Here is a 21,943-nt window from a genome sequence, read left to right as displayed (position 1 = left end):
GAGTGTGAGCGAGAGATAGACTGGTGGAGTAACTCCCTGCAGGGCCTCAAGGGGAGGTACCGAGGTGAGACTCCTCAAATGGGGGTGGACCCCCTGCCCTGTAGCCGTCGGGCAGAGGGAGGGGATCTGGGAGCTGAGGAGGAATGGAAACAGGTCCCTGCTCGACATCGCAGGCGACGCCCTCCCCTTCCGGCCCCGCATTCGCAGGTGCCCTTACACAACAGGTTCGAGGCCCTGGAGTTCGACAGACCAGTAGCTGAGGAAGAGGTAGCAAATGTTCCCAGGAGGATGCCTAGGGCGAGGAGGTCGACTCCACGCCTCAGGACTGCCTCCACCAAGAAAGACAGGAGGGTTATTGTTGTTGGAGACTCGATTCTTAGGGGAACAGAGGGCCCTATTTGTCGGCCTGACCCTACCCGTGGGGAAGTCTGCTGTCTCCCTGGGGCCAGGGTCAGGGATGTTGCCAGGAAGCTTCCCAACCTGGTACGCCCCTCTGACTATTACCCTCTTTTGATAGTCCAGGCGGGCAGTGACAACATCGAAGAGAGAAGCCTCAAGGCAATCAAAAGAGACTTTAGGGGACAGGGTCGGTTAGTGGATGGAGCGGGAGTGCAGGTGGTGTTTTCATCCATTCCTACAGTGGCAGGGAGGGGATCAGAGAGGACATGGAAAGCCCACATGTTAAACATGTGGCTCCGGGGCTGGTGCCAACGCAGAAATCTTGTTTTTTTTGATCATTGGGCACTTTACTCAGCACCTAGCCTGATGGCCGCAGACGGGTCCCTATCTTTTAGGGGAAAAAGGATCCTGGGCCAGGAGCTGGCAGGGCTCATTGAGAGGGCTTTAAACTAGGTAGGAAGGGGGATGGGGCTGAAGCTAGGATTATTGGGGCTGTGCCAGGGGGAACAATGGCAAGGCCAGAGGATAAGGCAATGGCCCAGCTGAAGTGCATCTACACCAATGCACGCAGCATGGGTAACAAACAGGAGGAGCTGGAAGCCATCGTGCGGCAGGCAGGCTACGACTTGGTTGCCATCACGGAGACGTGGTGGGACCAGTCTCATGACTGGAGTGCTGCAATGCCTGGCTATAAGCTCTTCAGAAGGGACAGGCAGCACAGAAGGGGTGGTGGTGTAGCTCTCTATATTAGAGAGTCTTTCGATGTTGTAGAACTCGAGGCTGGGAATGACAAGGTCGAGTCCCTTTGGGTTAGGATTGTCAGGGACAACAAGGCTAGTGTCTTGGTCGGGGTCTGCTATAGACCGCCGAACCAGGATGAGGAGACAGATGAGGAGTTCTACAGGCAACTGACAGAAGTTGCAAAATCATCAGCTCTTGTACTCGTGGGGGACTTCAACTTCCCAGACATATCCTGGAAACACAACACAGCCCAGAGAAAGCAGTCTAGGAGGTTTCTAGAGAGCGTGGAAGATAGCTTCCTGACGCAGCTGGTTAGTGAACCTACCAGGGGTGGTGCCCCGCTAGACCTTCTCTTCACAAACAGAGAAGGACTGGTGGAGGATGTGATTGTCGGGAGCTGTCTTGGGCAGAGTGACCACGAAATGGTGGAGTTCACTATTCTTGGCAAGGCCAGGAAGGGGACCAGTAAAACCACTGTATTGGACTTTCGGAGGGCTGACTTTGAGCTGCTCAGGACACTGGTTGGTGGAGTCCCTTGGGAGGCGGTTCTGAAGGGCAGAGGGGTCCAGGAAGGCTGGGTGCTCTTCAAGAAGGAAATCTTAATGGCGCAGGAACGGTCTGTCCCCACGTGCCCAAAGACGAGCTGGCGGGGAAGAAGACCAGCCTGGCTCAACAGAGAATTGTGGCTTGATCTTAGGAGAAAAAAGAGGGTTTATAAGCTTTGGAAAAGTGGGCAGGCCACTAGGGAGGACTTTAAGGATGTAGCGAGGCTGTGCAGGGACAAAATTAGGAAGGCCAAAGCTCATCTGGAGCTCAATCTGGGTTCTGCCGTTAAAGATAACAAAAAACGTTTCTATAAATACATCAACACAAAAAGGAGGACTAAGGAGAATCTCCATCCTTTACTGGATGCGGGGCGAAACTTAGTTACAAGAGATGAGGAAAAGGCAGAGGTGCTTAATGCCTTCTTTGCCTCAGTCTTTAGCGGCAATACCGGTTGTTCTCTGGATACTCAGTACCCTGAGCCGGTGGAAGGGGATGGGGAGCAGGATGTGGCCCTCACTATCCATGAAGAACTGGTTGGTGACCTGCTACGGCACTTGGATGTGCACAAGTCGATGGGGCCGGATGGGATTCACCCAAGGGTACTGAGAGAACTGGCAGAGGAGCTGGCCAAGCCACTATCCATCATTTATCAGCAGTCCTGGCTATCGGGGGAGGTCCCAGTTGACTGGCGGCTAGCAAATGTGACGCCCATCTACAAGAAGGGCTGGAGGGCAGACCCGGGAAATTACAGGCCTGTCAGTTTGACCTCAGTACCAGGGAAGCTCATGGAGCAGATCCTCCTGAGAGTCATCACGCAGCACTTGCAGGGCAAGCAGGCGATCAGGCCCAGTCAGCATGGGTTTATGAAAGGCAGATCCTGCTTGACGAACCTGATCTCCTTCTATGACAAAGTGACGCGCTGGGTGGATGAGGGAAAGGCTGTGGATGTGGTCTACCTTGACTTCAGCAAGGCTTTTGACACTGTTTTCCACAGCATTCTCCTCAAGAAACTGGCTGCTCTTGGCTTGGACTGGCGCACGCTTCGTTGGGTTAGAAACTGTCTGGATAGCCGGGCCCAAAGAGTCGTGGTGAATGGAGCCAAGTCCAGTTGGAGGCCAGTCACTAGTGGCGTCCCCCAGGGCTCGGTGCTGGGGCCGGTCCTCTTTAATATCTTCATTGATGATCTGGACGAGGGCATCGAGTGCACCCTCAGTAAGTTTGCAGATGACACCAAGCTATGCGCATGTGTCGATCTGCTTGAGGGTAGGAAGGCTCTGCAGGAGGATCTGGATAGGCTGCACCGATGGGCTGAGGTCAACTGCATGAAGTTCAACAAGGCCAAGTGCCGGGTCCTGCACCTGGGGCGCAATAACCCCAAGCAGAGCTACAGGCTGGGAGAGGAATGGTTGGAGAGCTGCCAGGCAGAGAAGGACCTGGGAGTGATGGTTGATAGTCGGCTGAATATGAGCCAGCAGTGTGCTCAGGTGGCCAAGAAGGCCAACGGCATCCTGGCTTGTATCAGAAACAGTGTGACCAGCAGGGCTAGGGAGGTGATCGTCCCCCTGTACTCGGCTCTGGTGAGGCCGCACCTCGTGTACTGTGTTCAGTTTTTGGCCCCTCGCTACAAGAAGGACATGGAGGTGCTTGAGCGGGTGCAGAGAAGGGCGACAAAGCTGGTGAGGGGCCTGGAGAACAAGTCCTATGAGGAGCGGCTGAGGGAGCTGGGCTTGTTCAGCCTGGAGAAGAGGAGGCTCAGGGGCGACCTTATCGCTCTTTATAGGTACCTCAAGGGAGGCTGTAGCGAGGTGGGGGTTGGTCTATTCTCCCACGTGCCTGGTGACAGGACGAGGGGGAATGGGCTTAAGTTGAGCCAGGAGAGTTTTAGGTTAGATGTTAGGAAGAACTTCTTCACTGAAAGGGTTGTGAGGCATTGGAACAGGCTGCCCAGGGAAGTGGTGGAGTCACCATCCCTGGAAGTCTTCAAAAGACGTTTAGATGTAGAGCTTAGGGAAATGGTTTAGTGGGGACTGTTAGCGTTAGGTCAGAGGTTGGACTCGATGATCTTGAGGTCTCTTCCAACCTAGAAATTCTGTGATTCTGTGATTCTGTAAATATTTGCATAAAGAGGCTTTACTCTTGGCATAAATTACACTTAAGTGTTAAGAGGTCATAGAACAGAGATTTTAAAGTATAATGTTCAGTATCTTAAGTATTTATTTTGCTAGCAATCAGGAAAGTTCCCCTACTGTAAGAGTTGATAAGCAGAGAAATCTGGGAAACTACTTTTTGCAAGCACTCTGAAATAGGATCTTTCTATAGATAGAAATGAGAATGAACTTCCTGTTTGTTTGGCTGGTTTCATGCATGAACAAGACTGGAGGATGTTGTCAGATAATTAATTTTTACATTTAGGGATCAAACCAGAACAGTGTAATTTAGCCACCTCCCATGTGGTTTACACTTGGGAAGAATGTGACCAATGATGTTTGAAATGTACTATGGAAATGAAAAATAAAGATTTGAGGATAATTTTGTACTGAGAGTGGGGGACTTCCCAGCACTGCCAAAACTGTAATCAGAGTTTAGCCATACTGAAAATGTTACCACCACGTGACTGCTTTTCATCGGCCCTTTCAAATGCCTGTAATGAAGTTAAAGGCTGACTCACTGGTGTTAATGTCCTCTAATATCTGAATTCCAGTCTCATTCAGCCTACAATGACAGTTCTTCCTCATTTCTTTGGTTCTGCAAGGTGTCAAATGAAATGAACCGCACAGCAATCCTGTTTTATCCTCTATTGCCTATAAATCACTTGGATTTTGATCTTAAGGTGCTGATTTGCTGGACCATTGAGTAGTTGTCCCAAATCCTGTGCAAATATGTGCAGAACTGCAGCAATGCCCGTGACCAGCAGGCAAAGCCGTGGCTCTGCAGAGGCTCAGGCTAGCGCTGTGCTGGGGGTCTGACTGCTCCGTGCTGTCAGATAGCCATTCTGCAGCGCCACTTCTGTTCCTTCCCGTGAATGAATTATTATTCAATTATTATTTTTCACAAGAACAAGCCCAGTGTAAAATCCAGCAGCCTGCAGTTTCCTGGAAACCCAGCACAGGAGGCTTCAGCATCTGGACTCTTGGCAGACACAGGCATGTGGGGTAGGGGTGTGCTGGGGAGTGTGTGTGCTGCTGAGCAGTACCTGGGGGCTGCCCTGTGTACCGCACTTTCACGTACCTGGAGCTCTTGCTCAGCATTTCAGGATGGTTTCCTCTCAAGGAAGGCAGGACTGCCAGGCTGGGGAAAATTAATAGAAATACGGTGGTGGGAGCGGAAAGAGTGGACATCCTGTCCTGTAGGCCTGGTTGGGCTATTATCTCTTTGACCGTTGTCAGCTGGGATGCTCACTGCTGGATGTCGGCACTGACACAGTGACACTGACACAGTGCTGACTTTCTTTGCCCTGCTGGTAGAGCCGAGCCCCTTCTGCTGCCCGAGCAGCAGCAGCAGCACGTGCAGCCTCCTCTGCGACACGGTGTGCCAGCCTTGGCAGCAGCTCAGCCTGCAGGGACTGCTACTGCTGGCTCAGTGGTGGGAGCTGCACTGGTGCAGGGCAGGGTTTTCAGGGTAAAAGGGTGTCTGTAGCCTCCCAGGCTCATGAGTATCTTTTCTGTCATCCATAAATACATGGGATTTGATTACCCTTTCCATTGGTTTGACACCACTTCTTTGATTTTGTGTGTCTGTGACCTTGCACTTACTGCTCTTCAGGTTTGGCCATCCCACCCTAGCAGCTATTCCGCCAGCAGTCTCAGAAAGCCAGTTCGTCTCATACCTGCGATCTCCTCACTGTGTCCAAGCGTGCACGGGGACAGCTTTCACCGAGTGACAGGCTTGACTGTGGCACTTGCTGTTGACATGGCAGTTGTGCTGGTAAGAGCCTGGTTGACATCCTTTCTTTGCCTGTTTTCCCAGGTTGTTGCACTGTCGTCATGGAGTCTCCTGAGAGATTCAATCTACTATACACTGTCTGTTGTTGCACTCATTGTGGTAAGTTTTTGAAGGCAATTGTACATGTCATTCTTCTTTGGGAGCCCACATGTCTACTGCTGTCTGTAAAGGGAATCCACCAAGAAACCATAGTCTTGTAGCTGAGATCGTAGCTCCAGGAGCCACGTGGTTCTCTTCTTATGGAAAAATGTACTTGTGGTCTTGCTCATTCTGTAGGAAAGCATGGCCCAAGGGTAAGAGATGGAGAAATGTCCATAGAGGCTGCAGCAACAGCTCGGGGGAAGCATGTCCCAGTCCTAGTACAGTGGTGGGCCGCAGAGCTGAAAACCCATGCTGCAGCCTCACTGAAGAAGATGTGTTGCTCTGTTCTCTGCAGAAAGTGACCCTCACAACTTCCTTCTGGCTCTGCTGCAAGACGTATCTAACTGACCTGTAAGGAGGCAGCGTTTGTGCCTAGAGGACAGAGATCCTCAACAACTACAAAACATTAAAGTAATGTGTAACTGGCGGCAAGGTCTTGTACAGTGCATGCTAACAGCAAATCCTGTAATGAAGGCTACAGTTCCAGTAACTCATAGTGCTACTCTGATTCCAGCTTCCACCAAGTTCAGTAAATACCCTGCAACTCTGAAAGTTGGGCTATACAATGAAAAATGCATGTACAAGACAGTGCCATAGCATTACCTTTGCAATAAATACCAAAGTAGGAAGTGCAAAAATCGACTTTTTTGGTAACAGTTACTACTTTTCTTTGTTGTTTATTTGTTTGGGCGTATAGTCTAGGGCCATACATTCCCTTAAAAAGTGATTTTGTGAAGTTAACTTCCTTATGTAAATAAGAAGAAGGGAAGTTTAGAGTCAGAAGATGGACACTTTGCATTTCTGAAGTTCATGCAATGTTTCTTAGTCACAGTTTCAACTGTGCTTTGTTTTGCCTTCACTCATCATGTATGTATGCCTTGTATGTATTCTGTAGGTACTGTCTCAGAGGGTTTGCCTCAACCTGCTTGTACTTTTATTCTGCTTACTGCAAGGTCAGCCATTTTGCACCCGATGAAAAGTAACTTGTCTTCAATCTAATGCATGCATCAATATGGTTGCTAGAATAAAAGCTAAATAATTGTTAGTAATGGGCTGCAAAACAAAACACTTTTTTTTTTTTTGCTTTGACAACTTGGCAAGTAGCATCATGCCAAAAAGTGTTCCTAACCAATAAACTCAACCACACCTACTAATTGTAATAAATTACATTGCACAAGCATAAAGACATCTAGCAGGTATTCTCTTAGTTTATTCCAGGAGAAGCACAGATGTGGGCAGCTACCTGCCATTTATTTAGCCTCTTGTTGTCTGTGTTGGGTGCATCATATAGTGTGTGGAGGCAGGTGAGTTAAAAATCTGTTGTTGAACCTGTCATTGGCTTTTAAGTTCTTAAAGCAAGGCAGATTTTTTTCGTTGTATCTGGTTCATCCTCATGACTGTCAACTGCTTCAGGACACTGAGAACCATTCTTTATCATGTCCAGTGTGTCCCTGAAATTCTTAGGTACATATCCTATGTAATGAGTAAGTTATACTACTCATTGAACACCCATCTCTGTTATTCTTAAAACTTTTCTCCTATAGTTTATTTCTGTGTGAGGTGTTCTCCACAGTTAGAAAACTGCAGATATCCTTTTCTCATGGAACTGTACCCCATTATATCAGGGTACTGTTATTTTTTTCTTAAGCCTCGGATTAGGTGCTTTTTTTCTTAAGCGTCAGATTTCTCTCCAGATGTGTGCCCACTCTTCTGCTCATTTTACACTGTGAGAGTCCTTCGTGCAGCCAGGACAGGACTGTGCAACTTGAGACTTGGAGGTATTGTGAGAACTCTTATTTGGATGTTAGAATCATGGCCAGCTGAGGCTTTGGAGATGCAGAATGGTCCCCACATCTCTTCACTGGTACTCAACAGAAGTCATTGCATGTGTCCTTTAAACACCCGTTAAAGAAAAACAGAGTAAAATGAGAGGAAGGGAAAACATTTTATATGGTTAAAGACTCGACTGATATACCACCCCTACTGTATGTAGTATTGTCCCCCAGTTGAAAGCAAATGCGGATTTTTCCTTTCAGAGTCTAAACACTGCTTCAGTTTAAGAATTTTCTCTCTTCTCCATCATTCACCCAAGGACCCCTGGCTTTACAGTAGCTCAGATCTTATATCTCCTTTTAAGGTAGAATCACATTTAGGTGGGAGCACATTGTGATTCAAAACTGACTCTCCAAGCCCTGATGTCTCCACTAGGAGACACCCTGCTGGCTCACAGCAGAGTGTAGCACAACTTTAACTCACTTTTCTCATTTCATAGAATCATAGAATGACTTGGGTTGGAAGGGACCTTAAAGATCACCTAGTTCCAACCCCCTGCCACAGGCAGGGATGTCACCCACTAGATCAGGTTGCCCAGGGCCTCTTCCAGCTTGGCCTTGAACACCTCCCGAGATGAGACATCCACAGCTTCTCTGGGCAGCCCGTTCCAGTGCTTCACCATCCTCTGAGTAAAGAATTTCTTCCTAATATCTAATCTAAATCTCCCCTCTTTTAGTTTAAAACCATTCCCCCTTTTCCTCTCACTGTCTGCCCATGTAAAAAGTCACTATATTTTTAATCAGCTCCCATTAAGTACTGAAAGGCTGCAATTAGATCTTCTCCAGGCAGAACAGCCCCAGCTCTCTCAGCCTTTCTTAATCAGAAAGGTGCCCCAGCCCTCCGATCATCTTTCTGGCCCCTCCCCTGGACCCATTCTAACAGCCCCACATCCTTCTTGTGCTGGGGGTCCCAAACCTGTACGCAGTACTCCAGGAGGGGCCTCACGAGGGCAGAGCAGAGGGGCACAATCACCTCCCTTCACCTGTGTGAGAAACATCACAAATAATTTTCTTCAGACAGGATCTTCTGTGAAGCTATTTTATTTGTGATTGCAATGGCAGGTGTCCTGTCAATTAGGAGCGCATTTTAGTAAACAAATCATAACCTTTTATTCCCTATTACCCAACACCTGATCACTTCCCCTGTTTTATCATTGGCTGAGTACTACAGGTTCACAAGCTATTCGATGCTCCTCTATACCAAATATGTACCATTTTTCTTTTTTTCAACCCTTTAATTTCTCCTTTTTTATGTGTTGAGAACTTGTGATCTTTGTTTTACTGTTCTCACATTGCTCATCCTGTTTTTCATCAATCTTCTACCTTATTTTGGAACAGTAAGGCCTTCTACTGTCCACTTACCTAATTAGCATTTCTCCTTACTATGACTACACAACTACCTTGGAATACAGAAAAGTAATTCTCTACTGCAAAAACACAACTTAGTATCTCACACCTGCTGACCACTCCTCTCTTGATGCAGCCCAAGATGCAGTTGCCCTTCTGGGCTTCTAGCATGCACTGCTACCTCGTGTCAAGCTTTTCATCCACCAGAACCTCCAAGTCCTTCTCTGCAGGGCTGTTCTTAATGAACTCTTCTTCCATTCTGTCCTCACATCTCACATGAGGGTCACCAGTCTGTAGTTCCCTGGGTTCTCCTTTCTACCCTTTGTAAAAATGGGACTGATGATTCCTTTTTTCCAGTCAGTCAGTTACCTGACTGCCAGGACTTTTCAAATATGATGGAGAGAGGCTTGGCAACTCAGTTCCCTCGGGACCCTGGGATGCATCTCATCAGGCCCCATAGACTTGTACCTGTTCACTTTCATGAGGTGGTCTCAAACCTGCCCTTAGTGGGCATTCTCTGCAGTGGGATGTCGCTTACAGTCTAACACTTGTACAGGCCTTAAATTTTAGGAGTCACTTAAATGCTTTTCTATATAGGGATAATTTGCCATGCCAGGGCATTGAGACTTTGCTACAGCCAAAATACAGTTGTCTTACGTGAGCAATGATACTGCTTGTAGAAGGTTGCTCACATATTATTTTCAACAGCAACTTGTGGTGCTCTAATATGAGTTGTGCTCCATGGGTATCTAAGCTAACCAGCAATACACCTGAGGGGAAATGAATACATCCCTGCCAACACTGAGATTCAACAGTTTAACATTCTGCTGGGTAAATCCATGTGGGTTTGTTTCCTTCCATTTCCACCAGCAAAGGAATTGCAGTGCTGCAGTAATAAATGGCAAAGCAGCAAACTCACCTGTTTGGTGCTCCATGCCAGTTGAAAAGAATGAGTGAACTTTAAATCACAGAGATGAGAAGCAGATAAACTCTCCTTATCACATCTACCTCATGTTGATTTAGCAGTATGATTTTTGTTATATTACAAAGTATCCCTGTCTTCTTTTAGAGCTTGGCAAAACTGTTACTCCTTATTTCCCTTGAAAGGAAAAAGGTCCCACTGTTTCTTACCTTGAAGGGATGTGGTCATTGTCATTAGTGAAAAAAAGCATGATTGTTGCTATTTTTAATCACAGAGATCAACACGCTTTTGTGTCCTATCACACCAAAATGCTGTAACCTAAAATAGCTGTTGTCAGGTTGGATCATGGTGACTGGGCACTGTGACATAACATAATGTTTTGCTGTCGCGTGTTTTTCCAGTAACAAATACAGCTATTATTTGGTGCATGCTGTCAAACAGGAGTTGCTGTTTACAAGCCCTGTAGCTTAAAGGAAGTGTTTCACCATACTTCCAGAAGCTTGTTTCCTTTTCCTTGGTGTTCCCTGGTGCCGCTTCCACAGATGTGTTTTCCTAGAGGAAATGCAGCCTTCCCACCTCTTCAGGCAGGCAAAGGTGCCTCGGCAGGACCAAGTGGCAAGCAGGAGGCATCCCACCACTGCCCGGCTGCCCCTTGCCTCTGTCCTGCCCGCCAGGCATCCCAGCCTCCCCGCCGTGGCCTCCCCATGCATTGGGTGAGCCAGGCTGGGCATCCCTGGTTCTGGGACCGGCAGCTGGAGCAGCCCTCACACAGGTGTCCACTTGAGCTGGAAGGGGAAGCAAAGAGAGGTGCTACCAGCAAGGTGACCATGGAAGTCCCCTGTTCTCCCAGCCCCTAGGTGCTGGTGGTGATGGGTGTACGCTGGGAGAGTACCCAGCCATGGAACACTGCAGCCATCTACCGGTGAGCTCCTAACATCTGCCTCCTCAAACAATGGAGCCAAGCAAAGATGGGCGAATGCCCCTTCACTTCTCTGCCACAGCATTGTTTTTTCCCCAGCACATGGCGTCTTATATATGCAGAAGAAAGACATGTTTCTCTTCCGAAGAGGTTTGCACAGCATCATGAGGGAGGCTTCAACACTGGTCTGCAGATGTACTAAAATTATTATAACAGCAGTTAAATCTAGCTCCTGCGGTGATAACTTAGCTCTTAGGAAATCATGTCCCACGGCCAGTTTTAGCCAGAATTTTTTTTGGAGCGCCTGTCATTCATGCCGGCTGTAGAAGTGGCTGTAAATCTGCGTATTTGCTTCCCAGTTGCCACCTAAGAGCAGCTCAAAAGGAGAGGCAGTATCTGTTGAGACCTGCTGATGCCGTCCCTTCTCCAGGTTACCTCTGTTTTCCCTGTAAGCACTTCTGCTCAGTGCTGCAACAGTGCCAGTTCTGCAGGACCCAATGCTATTTGGGAAGAAGTACCACCCTGCTTTTCTAGGGGAGAGAAACTGGGAGCTGAAATGTTCAGAGGAAAACAGACCAGATCCTAATCCTGTTGCCCAGGCCCTGGGTTGCTCTGCCCCCCATGCCCCTTGTTCATGTGGTGGGCTGTTTTCAGCTCTGATTCATGCTGTCGCATTTCTTGTCTAACATGCCTCTTTTAAAATCTTTCCTCCACAGTTTATTTATGACGAAAAAGTTTCTTGGTAAGTACATCCAGCTGCGGATCCCATTTCTTTCTTGTTCATTTTCTTGTTTACCACACAAAAGCTGCGATAAACAGGGTTCATGAGAAGGGGGGAATCAAAAGTTTTGCTAAGATCATTGTATTTTCAGCACGTCTTAGGGCTTGGATAGTGAGCGGTAGCTTTGATTTCACTCACAGACAGCATTGTTTAGATTACAAGCACTAGGGGGAGTCAGGCTTCTTGTGTGTTTTCTTAAACTCCTTCTCACTGGGGGATTTATGTTTAATTTCAGAGGGGGATTTCTGAAACACTGAGTTTTGCAATGATTTTTCTTTGTTTGTTTTGTTTAACTAAAATTGACTTGAGGCCCAATTGTGTTTGACTGTCCTTCTACTCAAAACAAACCAATGAGGAAGCTGTGGTGAACTGCCAGGAATGAGATGTTGGTATGGTTAGTGCAACATTTCAAAATCATTAAAAAGACGTAACCCATGAGTTTTAGTACATAGCAGTGTGATAATGGATTATTTCCACAGGGACTAGCAGTTTGCCAGAGTAATCTATGCAGAATACAGCATTTTGGTCAATGAAAAAGGACAGAAAAAAAAACACGTTGGCTAGAAACAAGTTTAAAGTCATAATCTATCCTCTTTTTACACAAAATCCTTTAGTTTGACATAGAAGCAGCAGGAGAAACCATCACTGTCTGATGAGTTGTTTAAACTGCTGCCTGCTTTGTGGTTGTGCAGCAGCAGTAAAGAGCAGCCAGCCCTTGTTCAGGTCATCTCATCACAACTAGAGTGCTTTAGCACGCTCAGAAGGCCCCCACAGCCTGCTTCGCACCCACGCCTGCTGAGCAGAACAGTCTCTGCACTCCCTCTGCTGCAGTCCCACACGTGTTGTCCTTACAGAAGTGTCAGTCTTCCTTGGATGCACGCTTGTTCTCAGAACTCTTGGTTTCAGTCATCTGTTCTAGCTGGCAGACTGATCTGGCCAAGTAAAACCAGAGCAGAAGTCAAAGCAACAATGCAGGCGTTCGGGCATGCGAGTTGTTTCTTCACCCGTCCCCTCTTCCAGGGCAGTGTTAAGGCGTGCTGGGAGGGTCAAGCCTTTCCGTGTGCCTGTGGCGTGACAGGAGTGGGCACTGGGCCCCACTCTGATGCGCTTTCTGTCGCTTTTGTTTGCAGGTGGGAGTCCTTAGTCTTGGTGCTGATGTATGCCATCTACATCGTTATTATGAAGTAAGTCAAATGCATCCCTGGCTTGTTTAGATTGGAAGGCTTCCAGCTCCGGTGCTTTTGCGGAGGCTGCAAAGGCAGTTACAGCGTGCTGTAGGCAGGGCTTTTGTTGCATTGCTCAGCTTGCATGCCAGAAGGACCACCAGCAGCAGGGGACAAAGTATCTTGCCCTGTCATGTATCTATTTGTAATGTATTCTGATGAGGCAGGGAGGGGCTGCTTATCCCCCTAGTACAGCTCAAAGTATCAGACATCTACAGGTAGATAATGCTGTCTGGATCTCACCCTGTGTGAACTGACCAAGGCTAACTCAGTCAGCCTGTGGCTGAGCAGAGGCCTGAATCCATCCCTGACTCCCACCAAAACAACATCTTCATTCTTTGCTTTAGCACCCCTGCTCAGAAACAAACGTGTGGAAAATTCCACTGTGCTTTTTGGGGGGGCACAAAACCTAACAGTGATTCATTATTCCTTCCTTTGACACCTGCAACAAAACTGCAGCACAACCCACACTGATTTTCCAAGCATCTGTCCTGTGTAGCTGCTTTCACCCAAGTTGATGCTAGGGAAGTTTGTTCTGTTGTTTGGTTCCCCTCCTCCTGCCTTGTTTTTAAAAGCCAGTGGAAAAGAAACCCAGATTGAAACTGGAACATTAAACAAAACCTACCAGCTGCCAAGCACACCAGTGGTCTTGTCTCAACAAGTAAGAGTAGAGGTTTGTTTTGAAATGATGAACAGAGTAAATATTATGAGAGCAATTCTCAGAACAGCAAAGCAGTCAGGCTGGATTAAAGGGAACAAAGTCAGAATTCATCTCACTTCTAGTAATTAGAAACTTCCTCGTTAATGTGGAGGGTAAGTTATCCCTTGCAACAATTTACTGGCCAGCACAGCAGGTAATTTTACTGTTAATTCTAGAATTTTTTGCTTGTTTGTTTTGTTTTGCTGTTTGTTTGTTTGTTGTTTTTTGTTTTGGTTTGGTTTTTGTTTTGGTTTGTTTTTGTTTGTTTGTTTGTTTGTTTTGTTTTGTTTTGTTTTTTGTTTTTTTCCCAACAGTGATGTTTGAACAGATGTTTCAGACGTGTCTGGAGAGAGCTGGTGAAGTTGTCAGCCTGGCTAGGGACCCTGGCCAGGAGCTCACAGTGCTCCACCCTTGCCTTTGAGTATTGTGGGGAGATTCCTAGCTCGTGTTTGTGTCAGCACCTGTCTACTCAAAACATGATAAGAAACAGAGATTAAAAATAAATAAATAAATTTTTTAGTCGAGACCAGAATTTAGCAGGTTGTCTTGTGTTTCTCTAGTATGCCTCCACGGGTAAAATAGCACTCATATTCAGGAGTGACTGTGATTTTTTTTTAAAAAAAAAAAAAAAGCACAATGATATTTGCTGTGGGAATATTGCCTACTTATAAAAAAGCATAGTGTTAGAGATTGTGCCCACAAGGCTTTGAAATATGATAAATCAGAGAGGTTGCACTGCATTTAGTTCAGTTAGATTTGTGGCATGTTATACCTAGATTTCCTTAAAACCAGGATCTGAGTGTAGGAAAGGCAGTATCAAGAAATCCACATAGTAGCAGCAAAAAGGTACATCTAGAGTTTGTTTCATTTGTGCAGGTACAACTCTACCATACATCACTGTTTTGAAAAGAAGACGAAAAACGCTGCAAATATGGTGAATGGATTAGCAAACAATACAGAAATGGATGATAACAGCAACTGTGATGCTACAGTGGTGTTACTAAAGAAAGGTAACTGTTCCAGTAAGTCACCCCACTTGCTTGCATCGTTCAGAATGTTTACAAATTTGTCTGCTGGTCCTGTGGTGTGGGCTGGTCTTGTCTGATCAGCACTGAGATAGGCAGGGAGGTGGCCCTTCGTAAGCTCCACCAGATGGGCATGACTCTTGTGCCTGAGGGCAAACAGTGACCCCAGCCACTGCATCCTTGGCACAGCGGAGGCAGCTCAGGCCTTCTTGGGGTAATTGTTGCTGCTGGACAAGTACCTGGCTGAAAGCACCCCCTCAGCTTCGAGCCTGACTTGCACAGGAGCTTCTTATTTAGACTGTCCAGCCACACCAGTGCAAGTCCTCCTTTGGAGGTGGTTATTCTTGACTGAAGATGTTCATTCACATTTGGCATCATCAGTATATTTAGTTTCATTCCAAAGCAGCATAAACTGAACAGGAAATAAGGCCATATTTAAACTAGGGTGCATGCCTCCTCAGGGAGGGAGGGAAATCTATGTTGGTCCAGATTAACATGCTTTTTACTGTGCGTGGTATCTTGAATTTGCACAACTTTTCCGTATAAATGATCTATTAAGTGGATGATTTCACTTTGGCTGAAATCCTCTTCCATTTGAATTCAGCTGTGATCACATTAAAAGAAATACTTTATGTCCTCATCTTAAAAAATCACCCACTCCATAGCTCAGGTGCAGTTCTGTGTATGCATTGGTGTGAGCATGGGTTAAACTGCATGTACAGAAGATACGAAGTCATACTTTGTCTTTGCAACAGGCAACAAGCATGTGCAGTAACTGCCTGGGATTTTTCTGCACCTATTCTCAGCAATAACAGCTGCCCCTGCCCTGTGTCACTGGTTTCACTTGAGAAGGAGCTGTTTTCTTGTCTAAAGCAGTCCTGGTCTCTGAGTGCAGATGAGCTGCCCTTTTTGTTGTGCTGGACTCAAAAAAAAAATAACAAAAACAGCTGTTTTCCCATGAACAGTGAATGAAAAATATAGTCCATATACAGTATGCATGAAATGTAGATGTTTTTTCTTGCTGACCTGAAACCCTTTGGTGAGTCTACCAGATTCCAGCTATCATGTTACTGCCCTATTGCTGAGTGGAGGGAAGGTTTTTGTGAGTGTGGTGCACTGTGGTTTGGGGAAGTTGCTCTTACTGGAATGGCAGTCTGTAGCCTTCGGGTCTCAACAGCAAAACTGCACTGTACCAGTAGAGCTAGGTTGATAAAACAGAAGCATAAACTCGGGTTTACCCAGTGACCTCAGGATTACACACAAATGAGGCATTTCTGATTGTGGGATTTGGTTTAAATCTTACCAGAGTGTTTCTTTGCAAGACACTGCTCAGCTGCTGGTAAATTTTTGTTTTGAACATTTGCATTTACTCAAACTGGCTGAGGAAGGAAGACCAAAGTATTGCTTCATTTTCTTGTGGATTGTTCCTGTGTTTACTTGGCAGCAGGCCACCAGGCTCAGATAGGCAGGTGGTACCGCTGTGCACACCAGCAGTAGTGAGGGGTTGCAAACAGCCCTGATTTCAGCAGGCTGGAGTGTTGAGGGTTTCCACCAGTACTGTTTGCTTTCTGAGCTCCTAATTTTCTGAACAGAGGACAAAAAAAATCAAGTAGAAAGGTTTCTGTACCACATAGGACATGCCAGTTTAATAAAGTCATTAAGAAAAGCTATCTGGCTATTTTGATTTTTATGAATATAGGTGGCCCCACATGTCTATTACCATCCATGGAAACCTCCTCAGAAAAAGAAAGTGGCCCTAAGGCTGAGGAGATACTCTGCTCTAAGACTGACAGGGATGGTGATAAGCAATCACCATCCAAGTGACCAATCACCAAGTGTTTGACACCATGAAACACTTGCCAGTGCTGAGCACAGTTGTGCAGGGAAGATCTTGGGTTTCCCTACTGCTGAGTCCCAGTCCTGGCCCAGGATTTACAACCCAAGTAGTCTGGGCCTGTCACACAGAGGTGGCAGATGCTGGTGCTGTGCCCCAGCTGGAGCGCATATGCTCTTTGCTCTCATGCTGTGGGTTGCACCCCACGGACTGGCATCTGTGTTTGCTGCCAGATTTGATGGCAGCTTCCAGCAACGAACTGCAAGCTGGGATGCAGGAACCTGCTTTTGTTTACACTGGTACTCTGCAAGAACACAGTGACAGTTTTCTCACCCAGTGTGCCGTCAGTGGTAGATGAGGCCAATATCCTTGCACATGTGCAGATTTTAATAGTGGAATTAATGCAGCACCACCTCGACCTCAATGTTGTGGAAGCAACAATCCACTTAACAGAAGCCTATGATGAACTGTGCAGAGTAGATTTACTTTTCTAATAACATCATGTGTGGCGGTACCATGTTGATGATTTATTTATAAAACCTGCCATGTAAAGACAGAAATTAAAATTAGAGGAGGCAGTAGCTGAAGAAATGGTTCTTAGGAAGGAGCTCTGGAACCCGCAGATTTATTCTGCCAAGAGCCACATAGGGTGGAGAGAGAGGCTGGTGGTGAACAAAGGCCTCAGCTTCTCTTAATTTCTTGGCTGCAGGGAATTTCCACCGTAAAGCCTCAGTGATCATGGTGGATGAGCTGCTGTCTGCTTACCCACACCAGCTTTCATTTTCTGAGGCTGGGCTCCGGATCATGATAACCAGCCACTTTCCCCCCAAAACACGTCTCTCCATGGCTAGCCGCATGCTAATCAATGAGGTATGTCTGTTATCTTTTTTCCCCCTCTTTCTCATTCTGATTTTTCCCTTTCCTGTGACACTGTTCAGGTCAAAATGGACCTCAGTAGTTTTCTGGATCCCTGATAGCATTTTTCCAGATTTCATCCTTCTGAGAATGATTAAATCATCCTTTGATATCTGTACACATGGAGATTCTAGGAAAGTTAATGTGGTTGTTATGTGGTTATGCTACCTATAGCTGTTGCTCACTGCAGATGCCCCCAGCATTGATCTGATGTTAGCATCATTTACACTTATTTTATAACATAGTACTACGCTGAATCTGACCCTGGTCTTGTTGTATGCCTGTAGTCAATTCTACATCTGCTGCTCATTCTCTTCTAAAAGTTGTATCTGTGTGAGATTTGTCTTCAAGCAACCATTGCATTATGCATGATCAAAATTCATCCCTTTTAAAACCAATTGTTTAAAAAACTCTGCACATCTCTCTCTGTTTCTCTCTTTAAATAAATACATTTTTCTCTTTAAATAAATAAACAAATTAATTAATTAAAAAGAATCTGTCTTTGAGCAAGATTTTTTTCCTGCATTTACAGAGACAAAGACTGATAAACAGCAGGACTTACACCAATGGTGAATCAGAAGTAGCAATCAAAATACCGATCAAGCATGTGGTAGAGAATGGAACAGGCCCAAGCAACTCAACTGAGCGGAGCATGAACAGCACACGGCGAGAGGAGGACACGGCTGAGGCTGGCACTGAAACAGAAAATGAGAATGAGGATAATGAGAACAATGAAAATGATGAGGAAGAGGATGAAGATGATGACAATGATGACCATGAAGGGCCATACACACCTTTTGACCTACCCAGTAAGAAGCTCATGCATTTATGTTGTTCCAGAAAACAAAACTCAGTTTGACTGTGCCAACATGCACATTACAGGTGCATGTTGGGGTAGAAGTGTCTCTGTGACAGCTCCCATCAGCCTTTACCTTGCAGTTTAGTTCCTGGTCACAGGTAACAGATGAATTGGAAAGTAGCAGGAACTTCTCTGGATGCAGACCGCTGGGCTCAGGTGCACCTTGGCCGCAGCTTATGTGTTGGCCCTGCAGCTGTCCAGTGCTGCTGCTGCAGTCAGTGGTGAGAGGCAGCAACTTCTGCCAGGGGGTTTCTGCCCCAAAATCCAGGTCACTCTCTGGAGAGGACCATCTCTCCCCGTTGGCTGCAGAGGAAGCCAAGGATGGTGGGGCCACTGGCAAGCTGCCTGAAAACAGGTCAGATGCATCTCAGCCTAGGCTTTATCTTTGCTGGGAAATAAGGTGTGCTTCTATGTCAGTGGTACTACTATGGTAGTAACTATTCAGAATTTCCCTTGTTGCAAGTTGGGTCCATTGTCTCTCACTATTTCCTTGTACACTCATAAGAAGGGCCTGGCTCCATCTTTTCTGTACCTTCCTGTTTAGCAGTTGAAGATGGATCATATCTCTTTCTAGAACTTGGTTCTTACGTGGCACCTGCAAGAACTTTAAACAGAAAGTGTAGCAGTTTTGTTCTGACTCACTGCTTATCACACTCACTGGATTTCAAGGGCATGCACTGCATACTCCTTCCTTGTGCCCTTCTTTACCTTCCTATCTCTCGTCTTTGATCTCATGCTGTGGTCTTCTAAACATGAAATGTCATTATCTGTTCAATTAGACCTTGGGGTGAGGCAGCTCTGGCTTCTTGTTTGTTACAATTAACTAAAACAGGCTGGAATCATGATTCTTTTACATTTTTGTTTTACAGCTGGCAAAACAGAAGTCTTGAAGTGGCTCTTCACATGGCCATTGAGTTTTGTCCTGTATTTCACAGTGCCCAACTGTAACAAACCCCACTTGGAAAAATGGTTCATGGTTACTTTTGCTTCTTCTACCCTCTGGATTGCAGCTTTCTCGTACATGATGGTGTGGATGGTATGTAGCCACTAAAGCAGAAAGCACAGCCTGAGAAGGCGACAAAATTGATTTTTGTCAGTTGAGAGAAATTAGGTGGTCTATACTCTTAAGAAGAATTAGGCAATGGTGGGGCACTGGCATCAGGAAAGTAAGGGAAGCCTGGATTTGGGCTGCTGCTCTTGTGATGGAGTGCACAACTCATGATCTGTCTCAGTGTGGGACCTGAGGAGCATGGAGATACCTCACTAAAGCAGTGGCCACAGCTTTCCCACTGGGAGGAGGGAGACAATAAAACTTTTCCTTTACCTTCACAATTTGTTCTTGTACTAAGTGCAAGAATGAATGCTGGGGTGTTCCCTAGGAACTAATCAAACCAGTTACAGAAGAGAGTTTATTTGGTTTTGTTTTCAATAACCCGTGCTACCCTGGACAGTAAATAGAAAGTTATATGTTTTCTTCTGCTTTTCATCTGTGAGGATGAGATGTTTTTCAAGAAAAAGCTCTCCCCCCTTTCCATAGGTGAAATACCAGAACCCACAGGGTCACTGTTCTGCTTCTCATGCTTTATGGTTCACATTTCTTGAAGTATGCTGTAGAGAATTCAGAAGGGCAAGCATTATCCCTGATTAAGCTTTTCTCTTTCTGCTATGCAATTAAACATGGCTAATAGAAAATGTGGTATCGTTAAACAAAAGCATCCGAAATTTTAAAATCTATATCAGATCAAAGAGTGCTAATCAATCATAGACTCTATTGCAAAGGAACAAAGGAAATTAAAGTTATCTCCTCTCTGCCAATAGGAATTGTTTGCAGTGGCTTGTTTTTTTTGTATATAACTTTTCATAATGTAATGAATGTTGGGGTTGTTTTGGTATCGTCTTAGCTATTATTTCTATGTAATAATGTCAATGAGCTCCAGACAATATCAGGAGACTGTTACACAGGGTAGTTGACCACCATATAGCCTCTTATCCAGATTAGCATTAGGAACATTGTGGATGAAAGGTGTAAAGCACCTAGTCACCTAATCAAAGAGAGTATGTAGTAGGTCAGTGCTATCCTCTGCTAGATGATGAATATACAAAAAAACAAACAAACAAACAAACAAAAACAAACAAACAAACAAAAAAAAAACGTCATTGCTTCTCTTTAGAGAAAGTGTCAGTTTGCACTGAGCAATAAACATTGTCTCACAGCATCTTGCAGAATTAGGCCAAGCTGGCCTCTGATTTTAAGCTTTGTAGACCACCTGACAGTTTAATTCTCCTTAGGTGACAATCATTGGCTACACACTGGGAATTCCAGATGTGATAATGGGCATCACTTTCTTGGCAGCTGGAACCAGTGTGCCGGACTGCATGGCAAGCCTTATCGTAGCAAGGCAAGGTATGTTCGTCACAGAGATGTCAGGCTACTGTTGAATTGTTTCTGTGTGTCCTTGTCCTCTTTAGGTAGCAAAGGTGTATCCTGGATGTGAAAACTTTCATAGCCCTTTCCCTGAGGCTGAACTTTAAAGCAAGCTCAAAGGAGGAAAAGAATTTTGTTGCTATTGCAAAGCAGCTAACAGATTCTTAATGACTGTGTAGAACAAGTTTTGGCACCGTTGCCAATTTCCAAAGCTTCCCAAAAAAGCAGGGATGTGTTGTTGGTGTTGTTATTGTTTTATAAGATTTAAATACCTGTGTTGTAGAATTGTGTAGAAGATGGCATAAGGGTCTTTCTGAGACGTCTGATTTTCGGTTGTTTCCATTCTTGCAGGTATGGGGGATATGGCTGTGTCCAACTCCATTGGAAGCAATGTTTTTGATATTTTAATTGGCCTAGGTCTCCCATGGGCTTTGCAGACCTTAGCAGTGAATTATGGATCATATGTAAGTCCTACATTTGTTTGCATTACTTTTATTCATTTATACACATATCTGTTTTCTATCAAAGGCTTTTATATAGACTGACTAGATCTATCAAAAAAAAAAAAAAAACACAAAAACAACCCACACCACATTCTGTGGATTGGTTTTGAAGAAACAAGTAGTTTTGCTTTGTTTTGATTTGGGGGTAATGGCAATTACTTGTGAATATACATTCCATATCTCTTGGAGGACAGGTATTTCCATTTCCTCTTTAAAGGCAGCAGTCTGTGCTGAAATAAGCTAGCTCACTAGAGCATATGGTGTTTTTATGCACTTGAATATATTCCAAATAAGGAGAATGATACTGTTTTAATAAGATAGGGTAAATACATAGTGGGATGTAAAGGATGAAGGAAGCCTCTAGGGCTTTTAGTAAGAAAAATGCTAGTGTTCCTAAGCCATTAACACACTGAAAGATGAAGGAAGCTGTTAAATAACTGGGCTATTTCAGAGCCTGACCATCATCAGGAAACACTGCAGAGCTTTTCTGTATGAGAAAATCTACCCAACACCAGTGAAACCTCCTGGTAGTTCCCAAATAATAAATCAGACAATCGCTATACACTAGGCTGTTGGAAGCTCCCTTCTGAGAGAGAAGAGCAAGAGATGCCATGAAATCCCAGAGGGAAGCTGCTGTTTTTATTGCTGTTAAGCTGGACCACTCTCATGTAGCAGTGTGGGAGAGATTCTTCTTTACTATCACTGAGCAATTGCAAAGTTAAGAATGTAGAATCACAGAATTGTTGGGGTTGACGGATACTTCTGGAAATTATCTAGTCCCCAAACCTCTGCTCAAAGAGTGGCCAGCTAGAACAGGACGCTTAGGACCATGTCCATTTGTGTCTTTAATACCTCCAAAGATAGAGAATCCAATGCCTCTCTCAGCAGC

At 45.4% G+C, this 21,943-nt stretch overlaps 1 protein-coding gene across 3 annotated transcripts in view; it reads left to right on the top strand.

Annotated features, from left to right (window-relative positions):
- RIN2 (Ras and Rab interactor 2) overlaps window positions 1–21,943 on the top strand; it is a 182,233-nt gene that overhangs the window by 41,522 nt on the left and 118,768 nt on the right. For 2 of the 3 annotated variants that reach the window (XM_032183770.1, XM_032183769.1), the window contains exons 5-13: window positions 5,653–5,727; window positions 11,506–11,531; window positions 12,701–12,754; window positions 14,370–14,515; window positions 17,062–17,222; window positions 17,800–18,076; window positions 18,996–19,162; window positions 20,416–20,530; window positions 20,903–21,015. In XM_032183770.1, the coding sequence (XP_032039661.1) occupies window positions 5,653–5,727; window positions 11,506–11,531; window positions 12,701–12,754; window positions 14,370–14,515; window positions 17,062–17,222; window positions 17,800–18,076; window positions 18,996–19,162; window positions 20,416–20,530; window positions 20,903–21,015 (1,134 nt within the window). The remainder of the gene's footprint in view (window positions 1–5,652; window positions 5,728–11,505; window positions 11,532–12,700; window positions 12,755–14,369; window positions 14,516–17,061; window positions 17,223–17,799; window positions 18,077–18,995; window positions 19,163–20,415; window positions 20,531–20,902; window positions 21,016–21,943) is intronic. The other variant, XM_032183768.1, reaches the window with a different exon arrangement.

This window comes from Aythya fuligula, chromosome 3 (genome assembly GCF_009819795.1).
Source record: "Aythya fuligula isolate bAytFul2 chromosome 3, bAytFul2.pri, whole genome shotgun sequence".
Classification (NCBI taxonomy): Eukaryota; Metazoa; Chordata; class Aves; order Anseriformes; family Anatidae; genus Aythya; species Aythya fuligula.
Note: the sequence above shows the minus strand (reverse complement) of the source record. Positions and strands in the feature narration are given on the sequence as shown.